At 38.1% G+C, this 21,362-nt stretch overlaps 2 protein-coding genes across 18 annotated transcripts in view; both read right to left on the bottom strand.

Annotated features, from left to right (window-relative positions):
- Positions 1-9,322: 9,322 nt before the first annotated feature.
- Positions 9,323-12,117, bottom strand: FGFBP2 (fibroblast growth factor binding protein 2). Its single transcript, XM_051617916.1, has one exon. The coding sequence runs from the start codon at positions 10,786-10,788 to the stop codon at positions 10,195-10,197; it is 594 nt and encodes a 197-aa protein (XP_051473876.1). The 5' UTR covers positions 10,789-12,117; the 3' UTR covers positions 9,323-10,194.
- A 1,944-nt stretch (positions 12,118-14,061) lies between these two features.
- Positions 14,062-21,362, bottom strand: part of PROM1 (prominin 1) — a 62,960-nt gene continuing 55,659 nt past the window's right edge. For 13 of the 17 annotated variants that reach the window (XM_051617886.1, XM_051617888.1, XM_051617889.1 and 10 more), the window contains 5 exons: positions 20,436-20,516; positions 20,290-20,358; positions 19,648-19,740; positions 18,047-18,162; positions 17,016-17,679 (listed from right to left, as the gene is read on the bottom strand). In XM_051617886.1, coding sequence (XP_051473846.1) covers positions 17,643-17,679; positions 18,047-18,162; positions 19,648-19,740; positions 20,290-20,358; positions 20,436-20,516 — 396 coding nt within the window. In that variant the 3' untranslated portion in view covers positions 17,016-17,642. Of the gene's footprint in view, positions 14,773-15,006; positions 15,048-16,960; positions 17,680-18,046; positions 18,163-19,647; positions 19,741-20,289; positions 20,359-20,435; positions 20,517-21,362 lie in introns of those variants that run through there. The other 4 variants (XM_051617892.1, XM_051617896.1, XM_051617898.1 and 1 more) reach the window with 2 other exon arrangements.

Below are 21,362 nucleotides of genomic sequence, written 5' to 3'. Positions count from 1 at the left end.
CCCTGAAGAGGCTGAAATCTGCCCTTCTGAAGTCCAGGGTAGTAAGCTTGCTGTGAGCCCTCCTTGCTGCCCTATGGATCTTGAACTCCACCATTTTGTGGTCACTACAACCTAGGCTGCCCTTGAGCTTAACATCCCTCACCAGCTCTTCCTCACTGGTGAGGACAAGATCCAGCATAGCACCTCTCCTTGTTGGTTCCTCAATTAATTGGAAAAGAAAGTTGCCATTCTTGCACTCTAGGAACCTCCTGGATTGTTTGCATTTAGCAGAGTTGTTCTTCCAACATATGTCAGGGTGGTTGAAGTCTCCCATGAGGACCATGGCTTGTGAATGTGAAGCTGCTCCTATCTGTCTATACAGTGCCTCATCTATATTATCCTCCTGCTCAGGTGACCTGTAGCAAACCCCCACCGTGATGTCATCTTGGCTTTTCTTCTCCTTAATCTTCATCCATGAGCTCTCAGTTGGCTCCTCATCTGTCCCCAGGGACAGCTCCATGAACTCCAGCTGGTCTTTGACATAGAGGGCAACAGCCCCACCCTGTCTCCCCTGTCTGTCCTTCCTAGAGTTTGTAACCCTCCATTCTGATGCTCCAGTCATAGGAGCCATCCCACCAGGTCTCAGCCCTGCAGGCTCACCCTAATTCCTCCTGTTTATTCTCCATGCTGCGTGCATTTGTATAAAGGCATTTAAGCTGGGTCTCCAGTAAGGTTGCCTGACTAGCTGACCTGACCACCACATCACCCCTAGGCTCATCTGTAGTCAGCCTGGCTTTTTCCCCCACCCCCTTCCAACCTAGTTTAAAGCCCTATCAATGAGTCCCGCTAATTCCTGCCCTGGTACCCTTTTTCCCTGTGGGACAGGGTCTTCCCACTTAATATCTTCAGGCCCGGTGTCCTGTAAACCAAACCATGATCAAAGTTTTATTGATCAAAAAGGTTTATTGGTTCCTTTTTCAAAGTTCTAGTGCATTTTGTTACTGTTAGCAAAAGTTGAAAGGACACACACCCCTCAGCATTTATGATAGATTTGGGGGTTGATCAGCTAACCAAGAGAAGATACGGTGTCTCTGAGTATATTGTTCTTTCAAAACTTCGTGGTTTTTCTTGTATCATTTCTAACTCTACAGCTCCTCCATGTGGAGATCGTTAACAAATAAAAATTTAATAATCCTAAACACTAGACATTAAAACCTTTTTTTTTTTTTTTTTTTTTTAAATGGGTTTGCAGAGGACTAGCAGTATTCTAAGTATTTAGGACATTTTTTAGAGCTATTCAAGCCTGTTCTGCCAGAAACTCATTTTCTGAAAAGGGGTGAAAAGCAGTGCAGTGATTCCTTACATCAGAATTCCCCTGCTAATGCTGTGACGTTACAATTCCATTTCTAGTCTAAGTTATCCTTTTTCCTCTGTTATCACATGAATTACACAAACTAACACTTACTCATTTTTAATTCTGTCTCTTCCTATGTGCCTGTATAGGAATCTTACATCTATGACCGTCTTCATGCTGTTAGGAAATTTGGGGATTTTGTCCTGTATTTTGGTAAAGAGGACTTAAATCCTGGTTAAGTAACCTGCTGGCTGGGAGCAGGGCTGAAGACTGTACCCAGTGAAGAACTGTTTTCCCATAACCACTTCCTACACCACCTGCCAACAGCCTTCTGAAACAGAGTCCTTGAATATTTAAGCAATGTTTGAAACAATTATTTAATAGACAGTGAATATGATCTGTGTGTTGATGATGACACAGTCCGAACTACTGCATTAAACTCTAATAAGCATTAGGCTTGTGGCAAACTGAAATAATAAGAAAAGAGAACAACCTGATACTCTGCAGGAAGAAGAGTCGGTGCTGGCACTCACCATTGCTTTGCAACTCTCCAGGGAGGAACAAAGGTGATGAAGAAGTCAGGCTGTATCTTCCCTGCCCATTCTCTCAGCTGGACTGGAAACAGCCAGTGTTCTCAAAGATTGCGCAGATGGCTTTCAGTCCTCACAAGGGTATCCAATGTACACCTGTAACTTAAGAAAAGTTATCTTTTAACACTTTTGATTGAAGTTTGAAGTTGAATCAGAAATGGAAGAAAATATGGGAAGGAGAGAGACTTCAGGTGCTGCTAGATTTGGCTTGCAACCCACCCTTTTAATAAATATCCAGTGGTCTGAAGTCACATCCACTATTGATTAGTACAAGTGTGCATCTCACAGGTGGTAAAGCAGTCTTATCTCATGCTTTTATAAAGTGTTTCCCTAAGCCAGGCCTCAGAACAGGTAGGGACAGTTGTGGGATTCTGTTAGGTCAGGTTTTGATCTCAGATCTCAAAAAAAAAAGTGAGATAGCTGATTCCTTTGAGAACAGTACTTTGTAGCTGTTTGAAGTATAGTTGAGCCCAGCAAAGAAACCTTAGTCCTTCCTCATTTCAGGATCACTACAAGCCCAAAGCTGCTCTGAACAAGGACAAGCTGCTGACTGAAGAGTTCTGTAGAACTACCACCTACAGTACAAAGGGGCTTGAGGGCTGCCCCACCACTATGGGATGCAGTGGATGGGGTGCACCAGACAGTATTTGCTCCAGTATTACCTTGAAATCAAGAGGAAAAATAATACCATTTGGACATTTTCTGTTCTGAAAGAACAAAAAGATCTATTTGAAGACAAAAAAAAAAAAATGGAACAATGTCACAATATAATTTCAAAACAATAATTTACTTTAAGGATGGCATAAAATAAAATTACTACAAAGGGCAAAAGCAACCTTTCTCATTGTTGTCATCTTGCCATGTAGACATTTGCAAATTTTAGTATTGGACTAATTGATGAAATCTTGTCATTTTCAAGGGCCCTTTCCTGTTAACCTGTCAATACCTGCCCTGTTCCTCCAGCTACCACAGACCAGTTGCTTAGCATTTTTGCAAAGCTTTTTTTAAATTTTCTTACAGAAAAACAGACTAGATTTTAAATATTATTTTTGTTCCACTCCTTATCAGCTCATTCTCCCTTCTCTGAGTCCCTATATTTAAGGAAATGAAAAGAAAGAACCAAGGAGTAATGGTTTTAGTTAAGTATAAAAATAACTAGATCAGAGAAACATTGTCACATTCAGATGGGAGATTGAGATTAACCTACGTGCTGGCACACACAGGCAGGTCTGTATTCACCAGGCACACTATAGATATTAATCTGCACTTTGCAGCATGACAGATTTACAGTTGGAAAAACTAATGAGATGCAGATGGATTTGTGTGCAGAAAAAAACTCATAAGCAGCAAAACCTGAGAAAGAGATGGAATGTGCCGTGCACAATTTCATTATTGTGTCTATATGCATAACCTACTGATTACAGCCACAGAAAAACTATGTAGCAGGCTCATTCTGAGAGCTCTCACTGCATGTCCAGGGTCCAAAGCTTGTTCCCACGTGTGTACTCATCTAGTAGAATTACAAAAATGTGTGTTACATTTTTGTTTCTGCTTAAATACACACCTAGCACTGTTTAAGATACTTGCTTTTGTGGAAACACCTGCTGCCAGGTATTTGTATTTCAAAATTTTTGGACACTGGAACAGGCAACAGGCTGCCCAGAAAGGTGGTGGAGTCACCATCCTTGGAAATGTTTAAAAGAAATGTAGATACAGTGCTTGGTGACATGATTTAAGCACTGAACGGGTAGATTAGGTTGTGGTAGCGGGATTTAGGTTATGGTCGGACTTGATGATCTTCAAGGTCCTTTCCAACCAGGATGATTCTGTGATTCTATGATTCTATCCAAGTTCTACAGCTGAGAAACTAACTTCTAGCTGAGTTCAGTGTTCTGTTGCATTCAATTTTCCTTTCTAGGTCTATAGTTTGACAAACTATGCACTTCCACAAGGCTGTTGTAGAAAGCACACAAACAATTAAATTGTTATATGTCTCTTTCAATAGCAACAAACATTTTTGCTTTGAATAACTCTTAGGTAACACAGGAGAAAACATAGATGTGATGATAATGGGGAAAACCTGAGGAGTTCCTTTCCCGATGGATTTCTTCTTCCCTCTCAGATAACTTTCCTTTCTTCTCACACAGCTGAAGGCTATTAGCTTTCTACACTGCTTTCTAGTCCTTGACATTGTATTTTCTTTGTTCATGTAAATTATGCTGAAGCTACAAATAAGTCATATACTGCTGTTTTCTATTTGAGCTCAACTAATACATAGGTTTTTTAAAGGGTCATGATATGCCCAGAAGAATATTTTGCCTGGTGGAGAGGATTTAAGGTAATCTTACATTTTGGATCTTTGGGTTCTTTCCAGGTCAGAAACACTTATGGCACAATCCTCCACAAAAAAAAAATAAAATAAATAAAAATAAAAAAAATTATTAGTAGTGAGGAAGCAAACATTTGACTGTTCCATCAAATCACTATGATTGATCTATTCTACTTCAAATGGAAGCATGTTCCTGCCAAAGGACACTGCTGCTGCTGGGGTGAAATATGTAATGTCCTATAAAAAGTTCTATAGTTCCTTAAACTGGAAGAAAACTGTTTGATTTCTATCAGTTGTTGACTCACCCTGAGCCAAGAAGATATCCAGATGCCATGCAATCAGTATGAAGAAAATCCAAAGGCTATTGAATTGATTCTAAAGGCCTGGGAAGGCAAGAGAAGCAGATGGCTACAAATTATGTTCCTTGTCTGCTACTCAGTGGCTCTTCTTCTTGTCATATAGTGTAAAAAGTATCTACTGTCAGCCTGGTGTAGCTTACCTTCATGGCAGACACAATGTGGATTTCTATGAACAGGTTTTAACAACAGGTCTTGGAACATCTTTCTGATGAAAGTGGTGTAGGATGTGTCATGGGGCACAGCAGCATCTGAGGCAGGTCTTGAGGAAAGACAGAGATCTTGTCCTGATGAACCACATCTCTACAGCTCGCTCTGGCATTCATCCTTATGGAAAACCCACCATCCTATAGTGCAAGTTCACCAACACAACTTGAAAGACATTGGTCTCTCACTCTCCTTGGCCTCCAGACCACGGCAGGGCCCTGCCAGCCGCACCTGCTGTAAGCACCACTGCTCCCAGCTGACCCTCTGCAGAACAGCCAAAATGCCTACATCTGCCTGCAAACCACCCTCCTCAACACCACTCAAGGCCCCAGAGACACAACGCTACACCAACACTGCAACATGTCCTGACAACACAACAGCACAGAGACCCCCAGGGCTCACACAGCTTGCGCCTGGACCACAAGCAGCTCATGAAGATGACCCTCATGGAGGCCATGCAACTTTTCCCCATGCAGAGACAGGTGCTGCTCAAACACTTGTGTTTCAGCATCATTTGTGCCATTTGAGGCAAAGAGCCATGAGGATCTCGGGCAATGTTTGACACACAGATGTGGAACCTCCTTTTCCACACTTCCCTCTTGTCACTTTCCCACAATGACCTCAGCACCCTGGTGACAGCACCTATGTGGCCTGCACTACCTTGAACTGGGGTGAGATGGGGGAACCATGGGCAGCAATCTGCCCACTGCCAGGACATTTTAGCAAAGGAAGCAGCAAGGCCCCTCTGTCAGAACATCCCTGGAAGTGCTCAAGGGCAGCTTGGATGGGGCTTTGAGTAACCTGGTCTAGTGGGAGTTGCCCCTGCCCATGCAGCGGTTTGGATCTAGATGGTGTTTGAGGTCCCTTCCAACCAAACCATTATGTAATTCTAGGATATGACATGTCCATAACAGCATCTTCCCATTGTGCTGACTGCATCTTTTTGCTTTGTCTTCTTATTCCTGTTTTTGTATACGTATCACATAGTTTTTGTCATTGTAAAATGACCTGTGCAGCCTGGTGAGAGCATTTCTCTTGTCTGTAAGAAGAAAAGCTAAGAGAGACAAAAGTAATCTGCTGTGCTGTATATGACTCCTCCTCAGAGAAGAAAAAAGAGACTGGGAAAAGTAGCATCAAGAGAAACTGAAAAAAGACATCAACAACAAGACTCCTAAAGAAGCAGGAATGGCAATGGGCAACTTCAGGAAATTTTAGTTTTTCCTTTGTCTTCTTATTTTTGTGGAAGATTTCTGTCCTATAATTCATTCCAAATCAACTACACCACTTACTGAAAAATTAAGAATACAAATTTAAGAGTGTAAACCATGCAAGAATGACCAGATAACATACCTAAGCATTCCCCTCAGAAAACACCAGAGTGCACTACTGCGTAGTTCAGATAATTTACAGGCAGACTAAGCAACATTATTATTGACTTATGGGTTTAGTCCACTTCAATACAATTAACCCACACATTGCAAATTGCTGTTTTCTTAGCTTTGGATAATTGATTTTAAGGTAAAAAGACCTGTGTTCATTGTTCCTCAACACCTGAATTTTTTGTTTATTTGCTCTGCTGTTGAAACCAGGCAAAATAAATATATGTACCAAAAAGACAGAGACACTGAACATGGAGTTATCCAAAATGATGCATTCCATTTGATGACAGAATCTGCCATCAGCACATAGTTAGGAAAGTTGTCTCTCTTGTCCAATTTGATACAGTTAGAATGGCTGACCCATGAGCATTTTTTGCACTATAACGAGACATGGATGCTAACCAAGGTGTTCACTATTAAACAGTGAATTCAGACTACATTGCTTAAACTTTGTCCAGTTGGTCTTGAAAAGCTCCACAGATGGAGATTCCAGAGTTGCTCTGGGGAACCTGCTCATGTGTTTATCCTCCTTACAGTGAATTACACCAAGTCAGAAACTCATCTGTATCAGTATGTGACCACAATCTCTTTCTCTTACCACGTAAGTCAGCAAAGAGCTTAGCTTTGTATTCTCTATAGCCTCCTCATATGTATTGGGGAGTGGCTATTAGGTCCACCCTAAAGCCTTATTCAGACTTAACAAGACCTGTTCTCTTGGCCTTTCCTCACAGGAATGTGCTCCAGTCCTGACCATTTTGGTGGCTCTCCATTAGACTTGCTCCAGTCTTTCTTAGATCTTTACTATGTGTGCTAAATACACATTCTTTTACACATAGATTCTCAAACACATCATTTGGCTTTTTTCGCAGGCTTACCTTGTTGAAGTAACAAATACTCATGATGCTTCTGTGGAAACCTAAACATGAGGATCTTGAGGCGGGTGGACTACCTCACACTGCACTTTAATTAGCAGCAGAAGTAGTGGGCCTCCATGTCAGGGCTCTCCCTGATTGCAGGAATCCAAACATTTTTGCCTACTGTTCCTCTGTCCAGAATATAAAGACAAATTCCATCTCCACTTGAGTGGATTTCCTGAGGTACTTACATACATGGGAACTGACAGTTTAGCCTTAAAATGAATGAGACAGCAGGTTCCCTTCATCCACGAGGTACCTGAAGATTGCATTAAACTCACCACACACTTCTCAATTCATCCTTTCATTAATGAATAGCACTTCCATACCAAGAAGGTAAGGGAAATGTCACAACTCTATGTTTCTAGTGCTAAACACAATTAAGTGGTAAGGTAGCTGATCCAATCACAGTGCCGTTACACTAAGGTGGGATATTCCAGTTACCATCCAACTTGTAAACATTTTGAAAGCAAGATCATTATAGTTAACCCATTTGCTGAGGGAGTGTAGGGCTGCCTAATGAAATGAAATCCAACCCATGCATCACCTTGGTACCAAAATCTTCACCTTGTAAAATCTAGTGCTTGACTATATATTTTGGATCCTGGATATTTTATAAAAAGCATCTCACAAAAGAGCAGCCTTTGGTGCAAGACTACTTGATTTCTAGTTTCTACTTCAACAGTGAAACTTCAGGTGGTTATTCATTGACAACACAATGCCAGGCACAGAGCCCTGTGCAGCAGAGCTTTGTTCTGCTGAAACAAGATATAAGTTCCCCAGGAAATAGTGCACTAGCAAGCACATGGGACGTGTCCTCTATTAAGCAAAATCAATGATAACCACATATTTTAGTCTGTATGTATGTACCATCAAGAGTTCTACAAAGAGTTCTACAGAATCAGACCATTTTGCTGCCCTCTGTGCTCAGTGCATATACAAAGAAGAGGGCATAAAAGGAAGACATTTCTTTTGGTGAACTGATGGAACCTCTTCTCTCCTGCTGTAAGTAGGGTGGTTGATTCTCCAAGACTTGTCTCAATGCAAGAGGTCATCACTGTTGAAGCAGATGCTACTGCAAAATATTCACTCTGCAGTGTGGGTTTTGCATCATGCAAAAGAGGAGTTTGAAAATGTTTACAAAACACACCTCAAGAAAACCCTCAGCCTTCCCTTAATGTTTCTGAAAAATTCCCAAATATGACCTTGATGTATTTTGCATGCTTGCAAATCCAACCATTATATTCATTTCTACAAGACAAAAAAAGTTGATAGGTGTACTACTTAATTTTTTACCCACAGTGCAAAGGTAACTGAAGTTACAAATGAAGATTAAGCATGTTAGCTTTATGGCTGACAAAAACACAGACTTGCTTGAGCTTGCACTCTATCAGCATCCAAGCTATATTTCTGCCTTGTACACACAACCTTCTGCACTCATCCTATGTTCATGACTATTCCTTTCCATACTTTCAAGAGGTTTGGGGGCAGAAAATAATTTTGAGGTTTTTTGGTGCAAGGCACAAAGTTTAGTGACTGGACAGTCATGTTCTGGAATTATGAAGAGAGAACTATAAATCTGTGAGTAAAGCTGGAGAAGCACTTAAGTGTAACAAGGCCTTGCAGACAATGTTTAATGGCAAATACAGAGCACTACTGGTTTCTGTGGTACAAAGTTTTTCCAGTTATACCCCTGCTGCAAAGCTCACTTGCGAACAAGAAGGGGTCATTGTTCAAAACTCATCTGAATATAAATGTGTTGTAATCTCTGACAACAGGCTACTGGGTCTTTCTTTGTGTTTTGATGGGATTTATGCAAGCATCAAAGTACATATATATGAGTTACCTTTCAGGATATTTACTGATCCCAAACATTAATATTATGACTAACAGTTCCTAATAACACTAAACTGATACATCACAGATGAACACTTCTAATCTGCTACATTTAGAAACATATTCTTACATTATTCTTCCATTCCTGTAATATTTTTCCCCATGCTGGCTGAAGCTTATCATTGTAATATAAACATTAATAACATTGAAAACATTAATATTAATGAAAACATGTTCACAGTGGGAAAGTAATGACTCAGACCTGTAACTTAAAAATCTCTTAAGAAACAAGTATCAAATAGCTTGACTTTATACAAGTAGTACCAGTTAAAATTCTAAGAAAGCACACCGACTATGTTTTAAAAAAAAAAATCTCATTTTTATTGTTTGCACTAACTGTGGTCTTATTTACAGCTTTTATCTCCCACAAACAGAAGCAAATCAGCACACATAAAAGTCTACTCAAGGTCAGCACACTGAAAGTGGAACCTTGGTTACATAAATGCAGTACACCTTGGTGTGCACCACACCTAGGAACAGTTATTTCATCCTAACACCATAAGTAGTCTTTCCAGTTTCATGCATTTTTCAGGGCTGCCAACAAATTTCATTTTAAGGGTGCAAAGATAAAACAGCTACAAGATTTACAGAGATGACATTTTAAAGCTAAAATTCTTATATCTAATTTATTAAACTACAGCAAGGACCCTTCTTCAGCTGTAATAATTTTGCTCTGCAAAACAAAAAAGAAAAAATAATTAGTCACTTTGCTGTATTGAGCACAAGTAATATCATTAGCAGCCTAAACACCTGCAGGTCCAGATTGCTCAAGCTGATGTGTTGGTTATTGTATCCAATGCATTTGATATTTACGTTATTCCACTGACTTAAATCCAAAAGTCAGCACAAGAGGGGAGGAATGACAGGAGGCAGAAAACAAGCCAAATTCAAACAGTTAGTACTGATATACCATAGGATTAATAACAGATAGAACAAATGTCTCGGTACAGACTAAAGACCTCAGCAGAGGCTGTCAGGGAGTCCTGAACTAGTAGCCATCACTGGGAGTTTAAGCCGTCCAGCCCATCAGAAGGCACAACACAGGCTTTGCCACATTATATTTTAGTGAGAGAGCCCCAGTCCACACCCCTGGTAGATCTCCAAGATCAAAATAAAACAGAACAACTACAACAGGATTATTCTTAGGAATATTCTGCTGTGCTTCAAAATGGGAGTTTTACCTGAAGTCCTTAACCTCTAAAGATGCCAATGATGTAAGAGCAGAAACCATGCAAGGATTCCCAGCAATGTTCCCGTGCCAGTTTCATTGCTTCTGTTTCATTTTCAGACCCTTGACCATGTTGGGTTGCTTTTATAAGAGGTAATATTGGAGGTTTCTTAACAGAGCTTTTTGCTTCTCCCGTCATACAAGTGGAAGTTGCTAGATCTTCTGGCTCCATACCAGTAGCTATTTGCTTCATGAGAGCCTCTGTGGGAGCCTTTTGGCACATGGTGATCTTCAACACTTCTGTGGATTCACAAGCATGTGGGAGCTTTCTTAGTTCCATGGCAATCTGATTCCAGTAAATCTTCGGATTGTTTCTGAAAGCACGACAGACGGATGGCTTGCCAGTGAATTCACACCAGTAGGACATGCCTTGGCTTTTGCACTCAATCCTCAGGCTCATCTCCTCATCTCCACTTATGCTCATTTTGCAAGGATCTCTAGTTTTAGTCCGAAAATTGATTTCTTCACCGTTGCTTCTTTTCTTTGGCTTCAGCTTCTGTCCCAATCCTCCTATGCCACAGGTCACTACTAGGAAAAGAAGTGCAAAACTCTTCATGGTGAGAGGAGTTGACTGAGATCCGTGAGCAACACAATCCAAAAAAGTGGTGGTTCCTCACAATGTAAAGGTTTGGCATGCAAAGAAGCCTCCTTGCAGTGAAATGTGGGACGTAAGGTTGTGGGGGTTTTTATAAAAATAATAAATCACACTTCAGTAGGCATGTGCCCATAATTTATAGCCCAAGGGAGTGTCAAATAACCTGTGAACTTCCAAGAAGGTAACAAGACAAATCTTGTAAATGCAGTTGAATACAGAATGATAGTTGTATAACTGAGAAGCACATTCCTATCCAGGATGAACATGTCATATTTGATTTTTCCATTCTCCAGCTGCTTTATAGCTATCTTCATGCCAGAGCTTGTAAGACCATATTTAAGTTAAAAAAAAAAAAAGTGCCAAAGCCACCTGAGCAGCTACATCTGGATCATTATAAATGTGTCCTACTGATAAAGGCTGATCTCTGAAGTGGGTTTTCTGTGGATTTACACAGTAAGGGCACAACTTTAGTCCTTAATTTTGTCAGCACATGACATGCCGTGTGAACACATAGAAGAATCACCTGCATGTTCTTTGAGCCATGAAAGTTTTTAAGATTTGCAATATTTAAGCAAAATAAGGAATAAAGCTTTAGCAAAATAAGGTATTACAGGCCTAAATATAAAACAAACATTGGAAGTTTTATCACCATTGTCACACCATGGGTTATACTCAGCCAGCAGAGCAAGACAACAGAATTAGCTTATCTCAGGTTGCTGCAGCAGGGAACAGACCCCAGAGCATATCAGATAGATATTTGTGCTTTATCACCTTGCACCTTTTTTTTAATATCTATTCCTCTGTTCATAATAAATGAGCTGTAAAAATTTCATAAAACAAAGGCAAGAGAATAGAAATCTTTCTGTTCAGAATCCTGTAGCAGCAGTTGCTGTCGCAGTAACTAAAAGCAGAGCTAAGGAAAAACATGGCAACTCCCTCAGCATTCAGGAGGTCATGAAGGAAAAACCCCTCCTATGCTGTTGGAAGTCACAATACTTTTCTGGTTAGTAAGACCCTTAGTAGGCACATCATTTGAAAACATGTATGCTACACTCAGCCTGACCTGAACAGCTTCTGGAAGGGGTATCATATTATTTAGGCCTGCTTGAGGAACTGTGGGGTACTAGAAACCCTGAGTTTAAGAATGGTCATACATAATGGAATATAATACAATTTTTTCTAACTGCTCAAGAGGTATAGCTAAAGAAAATACTAGGAAAAAACATTCATTTAACACAGTGAAGCAGAACAAAAAAATAAAATTGCAAAAAATGTTTCTCTAATACTTGACAATAGAGCCCCTAACTGCTGTGGCCCCCCAGCTAGTTTGAGAGCTGTCTGCTTGAAGATGGAGCCACCTGGAACAGCCCTTCTTGTTCTTCCAGTAAACATGTCATTAAGTTCCCCATGACTAAACACCATTTGACAGAAAAATGAACATGGTTTTCTTTTCATCCCCTCTCTAAGGCTATTTTAATAACATTTTTAGTAGAGGTCTCACTTCTAGTTTCTTGCCATTTGTTGCTCCAGACTGTCTCTTTCAAAGCACACTGGTATGGTGCTCTGGTCAAGTTTTAGGAGAAATAGCAATGGTATAAGCCTACTTAAGATTTACAATCTTCTATTGTTTTCTGCAGAACCTTCTCACTTATCATCCAGACAAACAGGAGGATCTCGCTGCTCCCACCTCACACTTCATTTCAAGGATTTCAAATCTGTCCTGCAAGCAAAGACATCCTAATATTTGACAAACAAATATATTCTTTACACTTCCTTATGCACAACAGCACTGACAGCTCCTTGATTAGAAACTAAAGGCATTCACCCCTCAAAGCTACTTAAAAGTTACTTTATACCAGTTTCAGATCTCTTGTTCTGCAAGTTTTTCAAGTTTAATCCTCAAAATAAATCAGACTACAAGGATAAGGACAAACACAAAAGCTTGGACAGAAAGCTCTGATATATTTATGTATTACAGGTAATATGTTACTGCCAAGTGTTTGTCTCACTCCCATCTGACATTCGTGCCCTCTGCCTATGCTTCAGATGAAACAGCTCATGATCTGCAATATCAGTGTTCTATCAGTCCTTTTACAACTTAAACTAGGATGCCAGCAGTGACCTATTGGAGATGATGAACTGGCAAACATTTAATTCTGCTGTCAGTATTACAGCAACAACAGAGGCAAGTGATAACACCTTGAGCATTTGCCAGGCTATGTGGACATCCTCCACAACTCACTGGCTCAAATCCTACCATCCTCACATAAATAACATCCTTTCTGGAAGTCAGAAGCTCCCTCACCCAGAATCAATGTTCTTTCAGTGCCTCCTGCTTCAATTCTTGGTCTTTTGCTTAAGCTAAAGTCATCAACAAAAGTCAAATGTAGCAGTAATTTTTAATCAGGGTAAAAAAAAAAAATCATTTAAATAAGATTTTACCTCAGTGCAACTCTTCTGAGACAGGTCTACACACAAAGCAACTGAGAATCAAACATCAGGTAGTTAAACAAGTTCTTTTTTATTTAAATGAAGTGGGAACATTTTCTCAAATTAAAAATAGAAACTTTTAAAAATCTGCAGTTCTGAACATTACATATACACATATGCTACATACTGTCAATTAGAAATGTTTCCATTTTTGACCTAAAAATGAAAAATTTAAGGTTATTCCAAATTAAAGACTGGTATCACTTTTCAGCATTTCTTTAAAATTACAGGAATGATTTACAGGATTATCCCTACTTCAAGCCAATGAACCTCATTAGAAAACAGTTAACAACACTGATTTATGAAGAAAGACTATTTTATAAACCAAATTACTTCACGTGCCACTAGTAACATAGATACTTTTGGCCTTGTTGTTGAATTCTGCTGTTAACTAATTCAGTAACACAACTGTATGCCTAAACTCAAGGCAGCAACTCTAATTGTACAAATGCTAACTCCAATTGCTAACCACACATTTGAATTTCAATATTGGAAAACATATTTTGGAATTCTTTAGCAAAAATAGTATCACTGCCCCCTGAAAGAGCTACAGCTTAACAGTGATACTATTAAGGACATTACAGAAGTGAGTGTGAATGAAGGGAAACAGAGAACGTAAAGCATTCTAAAGATCATCAACATATGACATCTCTCATGCTCTTTTTTTTTTTTTTCAGTACTAATTAACTCCAGAAAGCTTAGCTTTTCTTAAACATTATGCATCACGCACACTCCCAACCCTCCCACCCAAAGAGCTTCAAAACACACTTCTCCAAAAGGTCCCTTTTAGGTCTATAGCGTAACACCCACCAAATAGTAAATAATTAGGAAAAGAGTGAGAAAACAAAACTGCAGCTGAACTTTTCAGAGACACAAGGAGACACAATGGATCCCATTACACTTCAAATTCAGTCCAAAGTGGTCATTCAAGAGCACCAAATAGCAACACTGATCATGCTGGTAAATTCATTTGTGAAGAGTATTATACAATATTAAAATCTTAACTGAACATCTGTAAGTTTTAAGAAAAATGTATATACAAAAGTCCTGTATACAAAATGTATTTTTATGTAAACGTGTATATACTGTATTTAACACAAATCAACAAATTAAGTGAAGAACTCGACCAATTGTCAGAGGACTGCTAGGCAAAGACTGTTAATCTAATTAATTTATATACTGTCATGTAAGGTAGAAAGCCCAGTGTAAAAAAGTAAAAAACAAAACACATTTTAATTCAAGCCCTGAACAGTGGTATTTGACAGGCAGTGCCCCGACTGCAATATATCCTGTACAGCAGTTTATGGCATAACATTCAATAGTACATTTGGGATTTACAGTACGGGTGACATAAAACAAGTGGCTCAGGATTTGGAAGATGAATGCAAACGACAATACACTTGGAAGAATGATGATGTATTCCCACAGAAGAATCTTGAGCCTCATTTATATAGCCTGGAAATAATCACAAAAACAATTCAGGAAAATGTGATAGAGACAGAATTACATATATAATGTAATTTAAGCAGAACAAAGGCATAGATTTTCATATGAACATCAATATGGTTCACTTTTTTATGTTTTCTTTTTAAACCTTACAGCACTCTTGTTACAGAAAGCAGAGCATCCTTCTTAAAAACAGTAATGTAGTAATAGACTTAAAATGGACTTCAAAAGCTTATTACTTACCACTTAATGTTTCCAGTATGTGTTACCACTGTTCCACAGAGCTGTACAAGAAAAAAAACCACACACCTTTCTGGTTATCATGGTTTTATGACAGAAAGAAATGCTTGGATTACCTATTCAACACCACTCCTTTGAGAGCTCAATCCAGCCTCCAATTCTGCTCTCACAAAAATGGTGGCTGCATTTGAGGCTATTTGTATCTTCAACACAAATATAAAAACACCTGTGTAAGATATCTATACAAATATAAATATACCTCATATGATGCCCCTACTTGGATTTACATATCTTATATTTATAAATATATTAGCATCTCTTTCCAGCAAAATAATGCAGCTGATTTCGAAGGACAAAGAGAAACTCTTTTGGGTTTCTGCCCAGCTGCAGAAGTACAGGTGTATAGAGATCTATTCAAAGTTGTATCTCACAAAATATCCCCCAAAATAATTTGTAGGAAATGAGAAAAAGCAAGGATAGCATAGAAGTGAAGAGTCTGCTGAAATGAAAATGAAAAACATGACTCTATTGCTAAGGAAATCCCAAACTGAGAAATTGAAAGCATGTATCATATATAATTAGCAGTTTTTCAAATTATCTTATTTAGCATATCAGAAGGCAGCATTACTTCCAATTGAATCCTTACATTTAATTATGGAAGGCCATTTAAAACTCAGGAAAAGGAAGTCAGGACTGAACTAGTGGGTCTTTGTTTAAACTATTATTTTATGTTAGAAATTTTTAGCTTATTCAGAAACACTGTATTAAACTATCAATCACTACAATATCACAGAAAACATGCTACAAATCTAAAGTACTATCATTCATATTAAGGATTCAAAGGTCAGAAGGTGACTTCTAAGGCCTAAGCAATTATTCATTTCCTCTTACTTAAAATATTAAAAGTACTTAAAACTGAGAGTTCTTGGATATGCCAGTGGAGAGGACTTTTGAATTAAGCACTTTGTAGGTTAGTTTGGGGAGTAACCTTAAGTTGCAGAACAGACCATGACAATCATGGATTATAAATAGCACTAAAAATAGTTATATATAAATACTTTCCTTGAGAAGGAAATGTGGAATCAAGATTTGGTCAGTAAATAATTATTGTAAAATTCAGTTCTATTTAATAATAATAAACATCAGATGCAGCCATAAAATCTGGTAAGACTTCAAAACTCTTGAGCTCTCTTGATATTTACCCATTACTGAAAGAATGGTGATAGCTTACTTCTCCTCCAGCACTCAACTTCAGTTGCAAGTTAAGGCACAGTGACCTACATATTTCAATAATAAATTGGTTCCTTCCTTAAACAACTCAGTTATTTTGGAAACCCAAATATCGAACTTGTGGGTCATCCTATTTATCCCTATGGAAACCAAAAGTCTCACAACTACCTAAGCTTTTACAGCACAAAGGCTGCAGAGACAGAAAAGAACCCAAATCTTCTGGTAAACACAAGCTGAATTTCTTGTTTTGTGATGTTGCATTAGTTCCACCCATGCAGAAACATCTCTTTTCTCTGTGCATGTTTTCTGTCTACCCTGGATCACCTGCCTTTTGCACAGGAAAATCTCACTGCCTCACCATCTAAAAAATAAAACAACTCAGCAGTAAGAATGCAACCCATCTTATAATTTTCAACTGCTATCAGAATATTTTAATGTTTATGAATATAGGACCACCCACTGTGCTAGCTAAATACCTAATTACCTGGATTTTAAGATCAAATGTAGGTAATTGCTCTGTTAAGTTGTTGGCAATTTTTACGATATCTGTTATGTAAAGAATGTTTGAGAAATACAAATCATACAGCCTGTGCTATAGTGACTAATCATGCAAAAAACACAGAGAATTAAGTAATTCATTTTAAAACATGCAGAAAATTGGATAGGTGAATAATACAGTAGATTAAGTAAGGACACAGGAAGGCATGCAGTTTCAGACTTGGTTTACCTTGTAAAAACAGGATTGTGTATACCATATAAATGCTCTTTATGATAACCATTATTACAATTTTCTGTACTGTAATAAAATAAATACACCAAAAAAAGACCATGTTAACTATAAGATGCACTATGTACAGTATGGCTTCTAAGACATGTACATGGATGATGATAATTTATGCAAAGATGAACTGTGTATGTACAACAGAAGGTAACTTTTCCTTTGTAACATTCAGGAGTTACAGCATAATTATAATTTATATTTTTAATATTTATATGCTCCAAAAGTTAAGTAATTATTTTGGTATTCTTGTGAGCTGGATACTCTAATATAAAATATGAAGTCTGGTGGAACAGAACATGAAACTTGCTACTTCAAAAGAGATAACACTACAAACATAAATCTTCCACCTGAATAAAATAATTTGAACAAATACCAGCAAAAATGTCTTATGTTTTCATGGGTATAGTTTAGACACTAAAAAACACAGAAAAGGAGGAGTAATTAACTAGACACTAACAAGTGAGCGATTTTAGCTGTATCTGCTCTCCTGACTTGTTACTGTGTAATGAAAAATGACCAGTGTGAAATTTCAGAAATGCAGTGCACAGGCTAACTGAACAATGAACAAAACAAAGAGTAGAAAAGACAGTAAAAACAAAACTGATGGGGAAATACGTAAGAACAGTTATCATAAAGTAAAATGCCAAGTCCCTGAGACAGAGGAACTGCAATTGAAAGAGGAAAGACTGGTTAGGAATAACTAAGACAGTAAGAAAGCAAATAATTACTTCAAGGAGATTACAAAGCAGGCATAATTCACCTTAACAGGTTACTTAGCAAAGCTAATCACTTGCGCATTTAGAAGATAATTATATAAATGCTATAATCTGGAATAAGTTTCTCAAAGTCAGAGCTGGCAATATCTGCACAGAGCCAGGGCAAGTCAAGGCAAACAAAGCCCATCTGCGTGAAGCACTTTGCAGACACCAAGGTCTAAGACACCAAAGGCTTAAGGATCATAGTGCCTTCATGTGAGACACTAGAAAAAAATGTATCAATCACCATTTCACTTACTTAGGAGTATATACTTACTCATCATATACATCCTCTGTATCCATTCTACGATAGTATTTGGAGAGTTTTACAGCAAAAATTATGGCAGGAATTAGAAACATGGAAGAGCCTCCCAAACCAAACCAGAAGGTATTCTGAAACAAAGCAAAATCCAGGAAAAAAAATGACAGAGAAAATTTATCAGAGAAGTACTGAATCCTTGCTTGATATTCTAAGCATTATTACTGGAAGAACACAGTACAAATTAGTGACACTGGCCTTGTGGACTATCTGAGGTTCCTTATACTAGTGTGGAACAGGGCAGGCTGAACATTGTCCAACGTCAGTAAGAACTGAAGTGAGAACACCATCATCTTGAAAATGTAACGACACAGGAATATGCCCAAAGCTGCTCAAAGCTACATGGCCAGTGTGCCCTAAGAAGTTATTACAACATCATCAGCCCTAGGGATCAATTTACTTGCCACATTATTTCTTTTTCTTTTCTTGGTATTTTAAAGTAGTTGTCTTGTGGTTCTTGTCAAAATACGAGTTTCCAGCACTTTCTCAAAGTAATTTTTAATTTGCTAACTCATACTCAGTTTGTGTAACTAATTTCATTACCATACAGTTGAACTGACTTATCACCAGATGTTAAAATGATGATTTTCTAAATTTGATTTGTATTGGCTGGAGGCATTTTGACTTATGAGTGATTTAGCTAAGTTCTACCATCAGGAAAACTGTGGTCTACCTGCTACCAGATGGTGAGTGGCTACACTAAGGAGAAGAGAATCTCTGTAAATTGTGAGATAATGAGGACAACATGATCCTGGCAGGTTAGGACATTTCACGGTTAAGTATTATCAGAGTGCTTTGGCTTTGACTGATTACATGCATTTACTGTTGGTATGATTAGGACCTGGCTAAAAGTGCCATAAAGCTAAATAATAGCTAGGAGTGGTGGTTTCTAGGCATGCAGTTTCTCATTCTATTTTAACACAAGCTCTTTTGCAAGATGAAAAAGCCACTATTATCCTTGTACACTGCTGCTAGTCATGGTTAAAGTCACCAGTGTAAAGGAATTAATCTACATATGCCTGCTACAAGTCAAGTGACTAAAAAAAAATCCCTTTCCCTCACTAAGGTGCTCAGATTCCAGAGGAGATATTTGAGAAAGTTTTTCCACGGTATTTCTCACTCACTTCTTGCTCTTGCCTCATTCCCTTAAGTTAGAAATGGTTACAGCTAAAATTTAAGATCTTTATGATTTTACATTTCAAGGTGGTTAGAAAAAAGCGATCCAACTGAAATCCACCCTTTCCAGAATATTTATTCCAAACCAGTAGTACTGTATTTACTTTGCAATTGAAGTTGGAAGAAATTGAGTGGGAACAGTTAATTTTACAGAATTCTTGCTAACAGAAGCCTGAGTTTAATGGGAACCTAAACCAAGTATGGCACTGGTTTGGCTTCGGACTTGATCCAGATCAGAATTTTTTTTTTCTTGCATACCTTTGGATATGATATTTGATTGTAATACTTCAGGTTAGCCTAGCCAGAATAATTAAATGCAGATTTATGTTCAAAGAATTCCCCACTTGATGTCCCAATTTTGAGTAACAGAAAATATTTCTTACCACTGAATCAGTTATATAGCTGCATAAAAAAATATCTACTGCTGTATCTACCACATTGGCAATGGGTTTGCATGGTGCTACCTCTGTGGCAATCTGAAAGACAGATTTAAAAAAATACAGTTTGAAGTATCTCACAGCATAAGATAAGAATCACAAAACTTGCTTACATTTACAGATATTGTTTGCTAAATTATTATCTCTCAGCCTATGCAAATTTAAAATAAATTCCAGTGAGATACACTATCAAGCGAACATAAACATCTTTAAAACATTCGCTTATTTTCTCAAAGGCTGCAGCTGAAGAAAGAAAAATAAAACAAGATGCTAATGATGTCTAAGCAAGGTCAGGCTCAGTGCAATATTAGCACAAATGGTAGATTTCAGGTTAGCCCTGGAAAAATGATACTATGTAAAATTTGCATTTTATTCTGAACACCACAAATCATAATTTATATTCTACTTCAAACACTACAAAACTATTTATAAAAGATAAGTTTTCCCCTTCACAGTAATAACATCTCAGAAACTGACACTATAGAACATACTATCAACTTAACATTTTTATTATTATAATTACTATTATTCCTTAGCTTTTTAATTTTTTTCAATGCAGCTTCTCTCAATGAAGGAAATGCACCTTACCGACTCTTTGACCCACGCAACGTATTGCTCAAAGTAGCCAACTATGGTATCCATATACTTTTTTGTCTCCTAGGAACAGACAAAAGTAAGTGAACCTTATCTCCATGACATCATAAATTAATGTACTCGAATCAAATAAAGCTTACCTGGACAATAACTAGAGAAGCGTTGTTATTTATGAGAAACTGGGCAGTATTAACGGCGCCAATGACATTTTTCACCTTAGCCTGGAAAGGAAGAGATAGTATTTAATATAAATAAATCCCTTCAGGGCTGTTACAATGGCTTTGCAGCCATTGTCACTAACCTATTCTCTTGATAAACCAGCATCACTGTTGTGTCAAAACCTTACAAAGCATGCAATTCCAGACAGAACACGAGCCTGACTAAGGATTCATCATCACCTGACAAAATTATCTCACTACTATAAAAGGAAAGTATCAGTCATTACAAAAAGTATCTTTTTCTGAAACCTATGTAGTTAATTTATAACATAGACGAGCTTATTTTCCATTCTCTTTTTTTTCAAGTGTAGCGACACTTTAATCTATGTGAATACACAGTACACACACATACAGTGCACAGGAATAAAACAGTGGGCCATATACTATCATAACATAGCATAGAATATACTGCTAATCAACATCCAAATGGATTGAGACACTTCTTCAATATATGTAAAACCTCAAACTCTCTCAAAGAACACACACAAAAGACTGTGTACATACAGCCTGAAACCATAAATATGTTTCTTAAATATACTTAAGGGTCAAACATCACCTTTTTCTTTTCAAAACCTTATTTCATGGCTTCTTACCAGAAACTACAGATTCTAAAGGAAATCTAGCTGGGTCTGCTGCTTTGGATTTGTTAGAAACCTCAATGAGGAGTACTGAGTTTAAGTATCAACCTGTTGTGACTGTGACTCTGAAGTGCTAGCTAGCATGGCTGAATTCTCATGCCCCAAGCCAGGGCAGCATGGCGGCGACAGAAAACTTTGCTGCCAGGAAAGTAACCATCCTGAGTCTGGCAGAGCATGAAGGCAGCTGGTCTTACTGTGGTGCAGGCACTAG

Source organism: Apus apus, chromosome 4 (assembly GCF_020740795.1).
Source record: "Apus apus isolate bApuApu2 chromosome 4, bApuApu2.pri.cur, whole genome shotgun sequence".
In the NCBI taxonomy this organism is placed as follows: domain Eukaryota; kingdom Metazoa; phylum Chordata; class Aves; order Apodiformes; family Apodidae; genus Apus; species Apus apus.
The sequence above is the reverse complement of the archived record's forward strand: the minus strand, read 5'-3'. Positions and strand labels throughout refer to the sequence as shown.

Coding starts and splice junctions, on each gene's coding strand:
- FGFBP2 (XM_051617916.1), bottom strand. CDS start 10,788: ATGAAGAGTTTTGCACTTCTTTTCCTAGTAGTGACCTGTGGCATAGGA.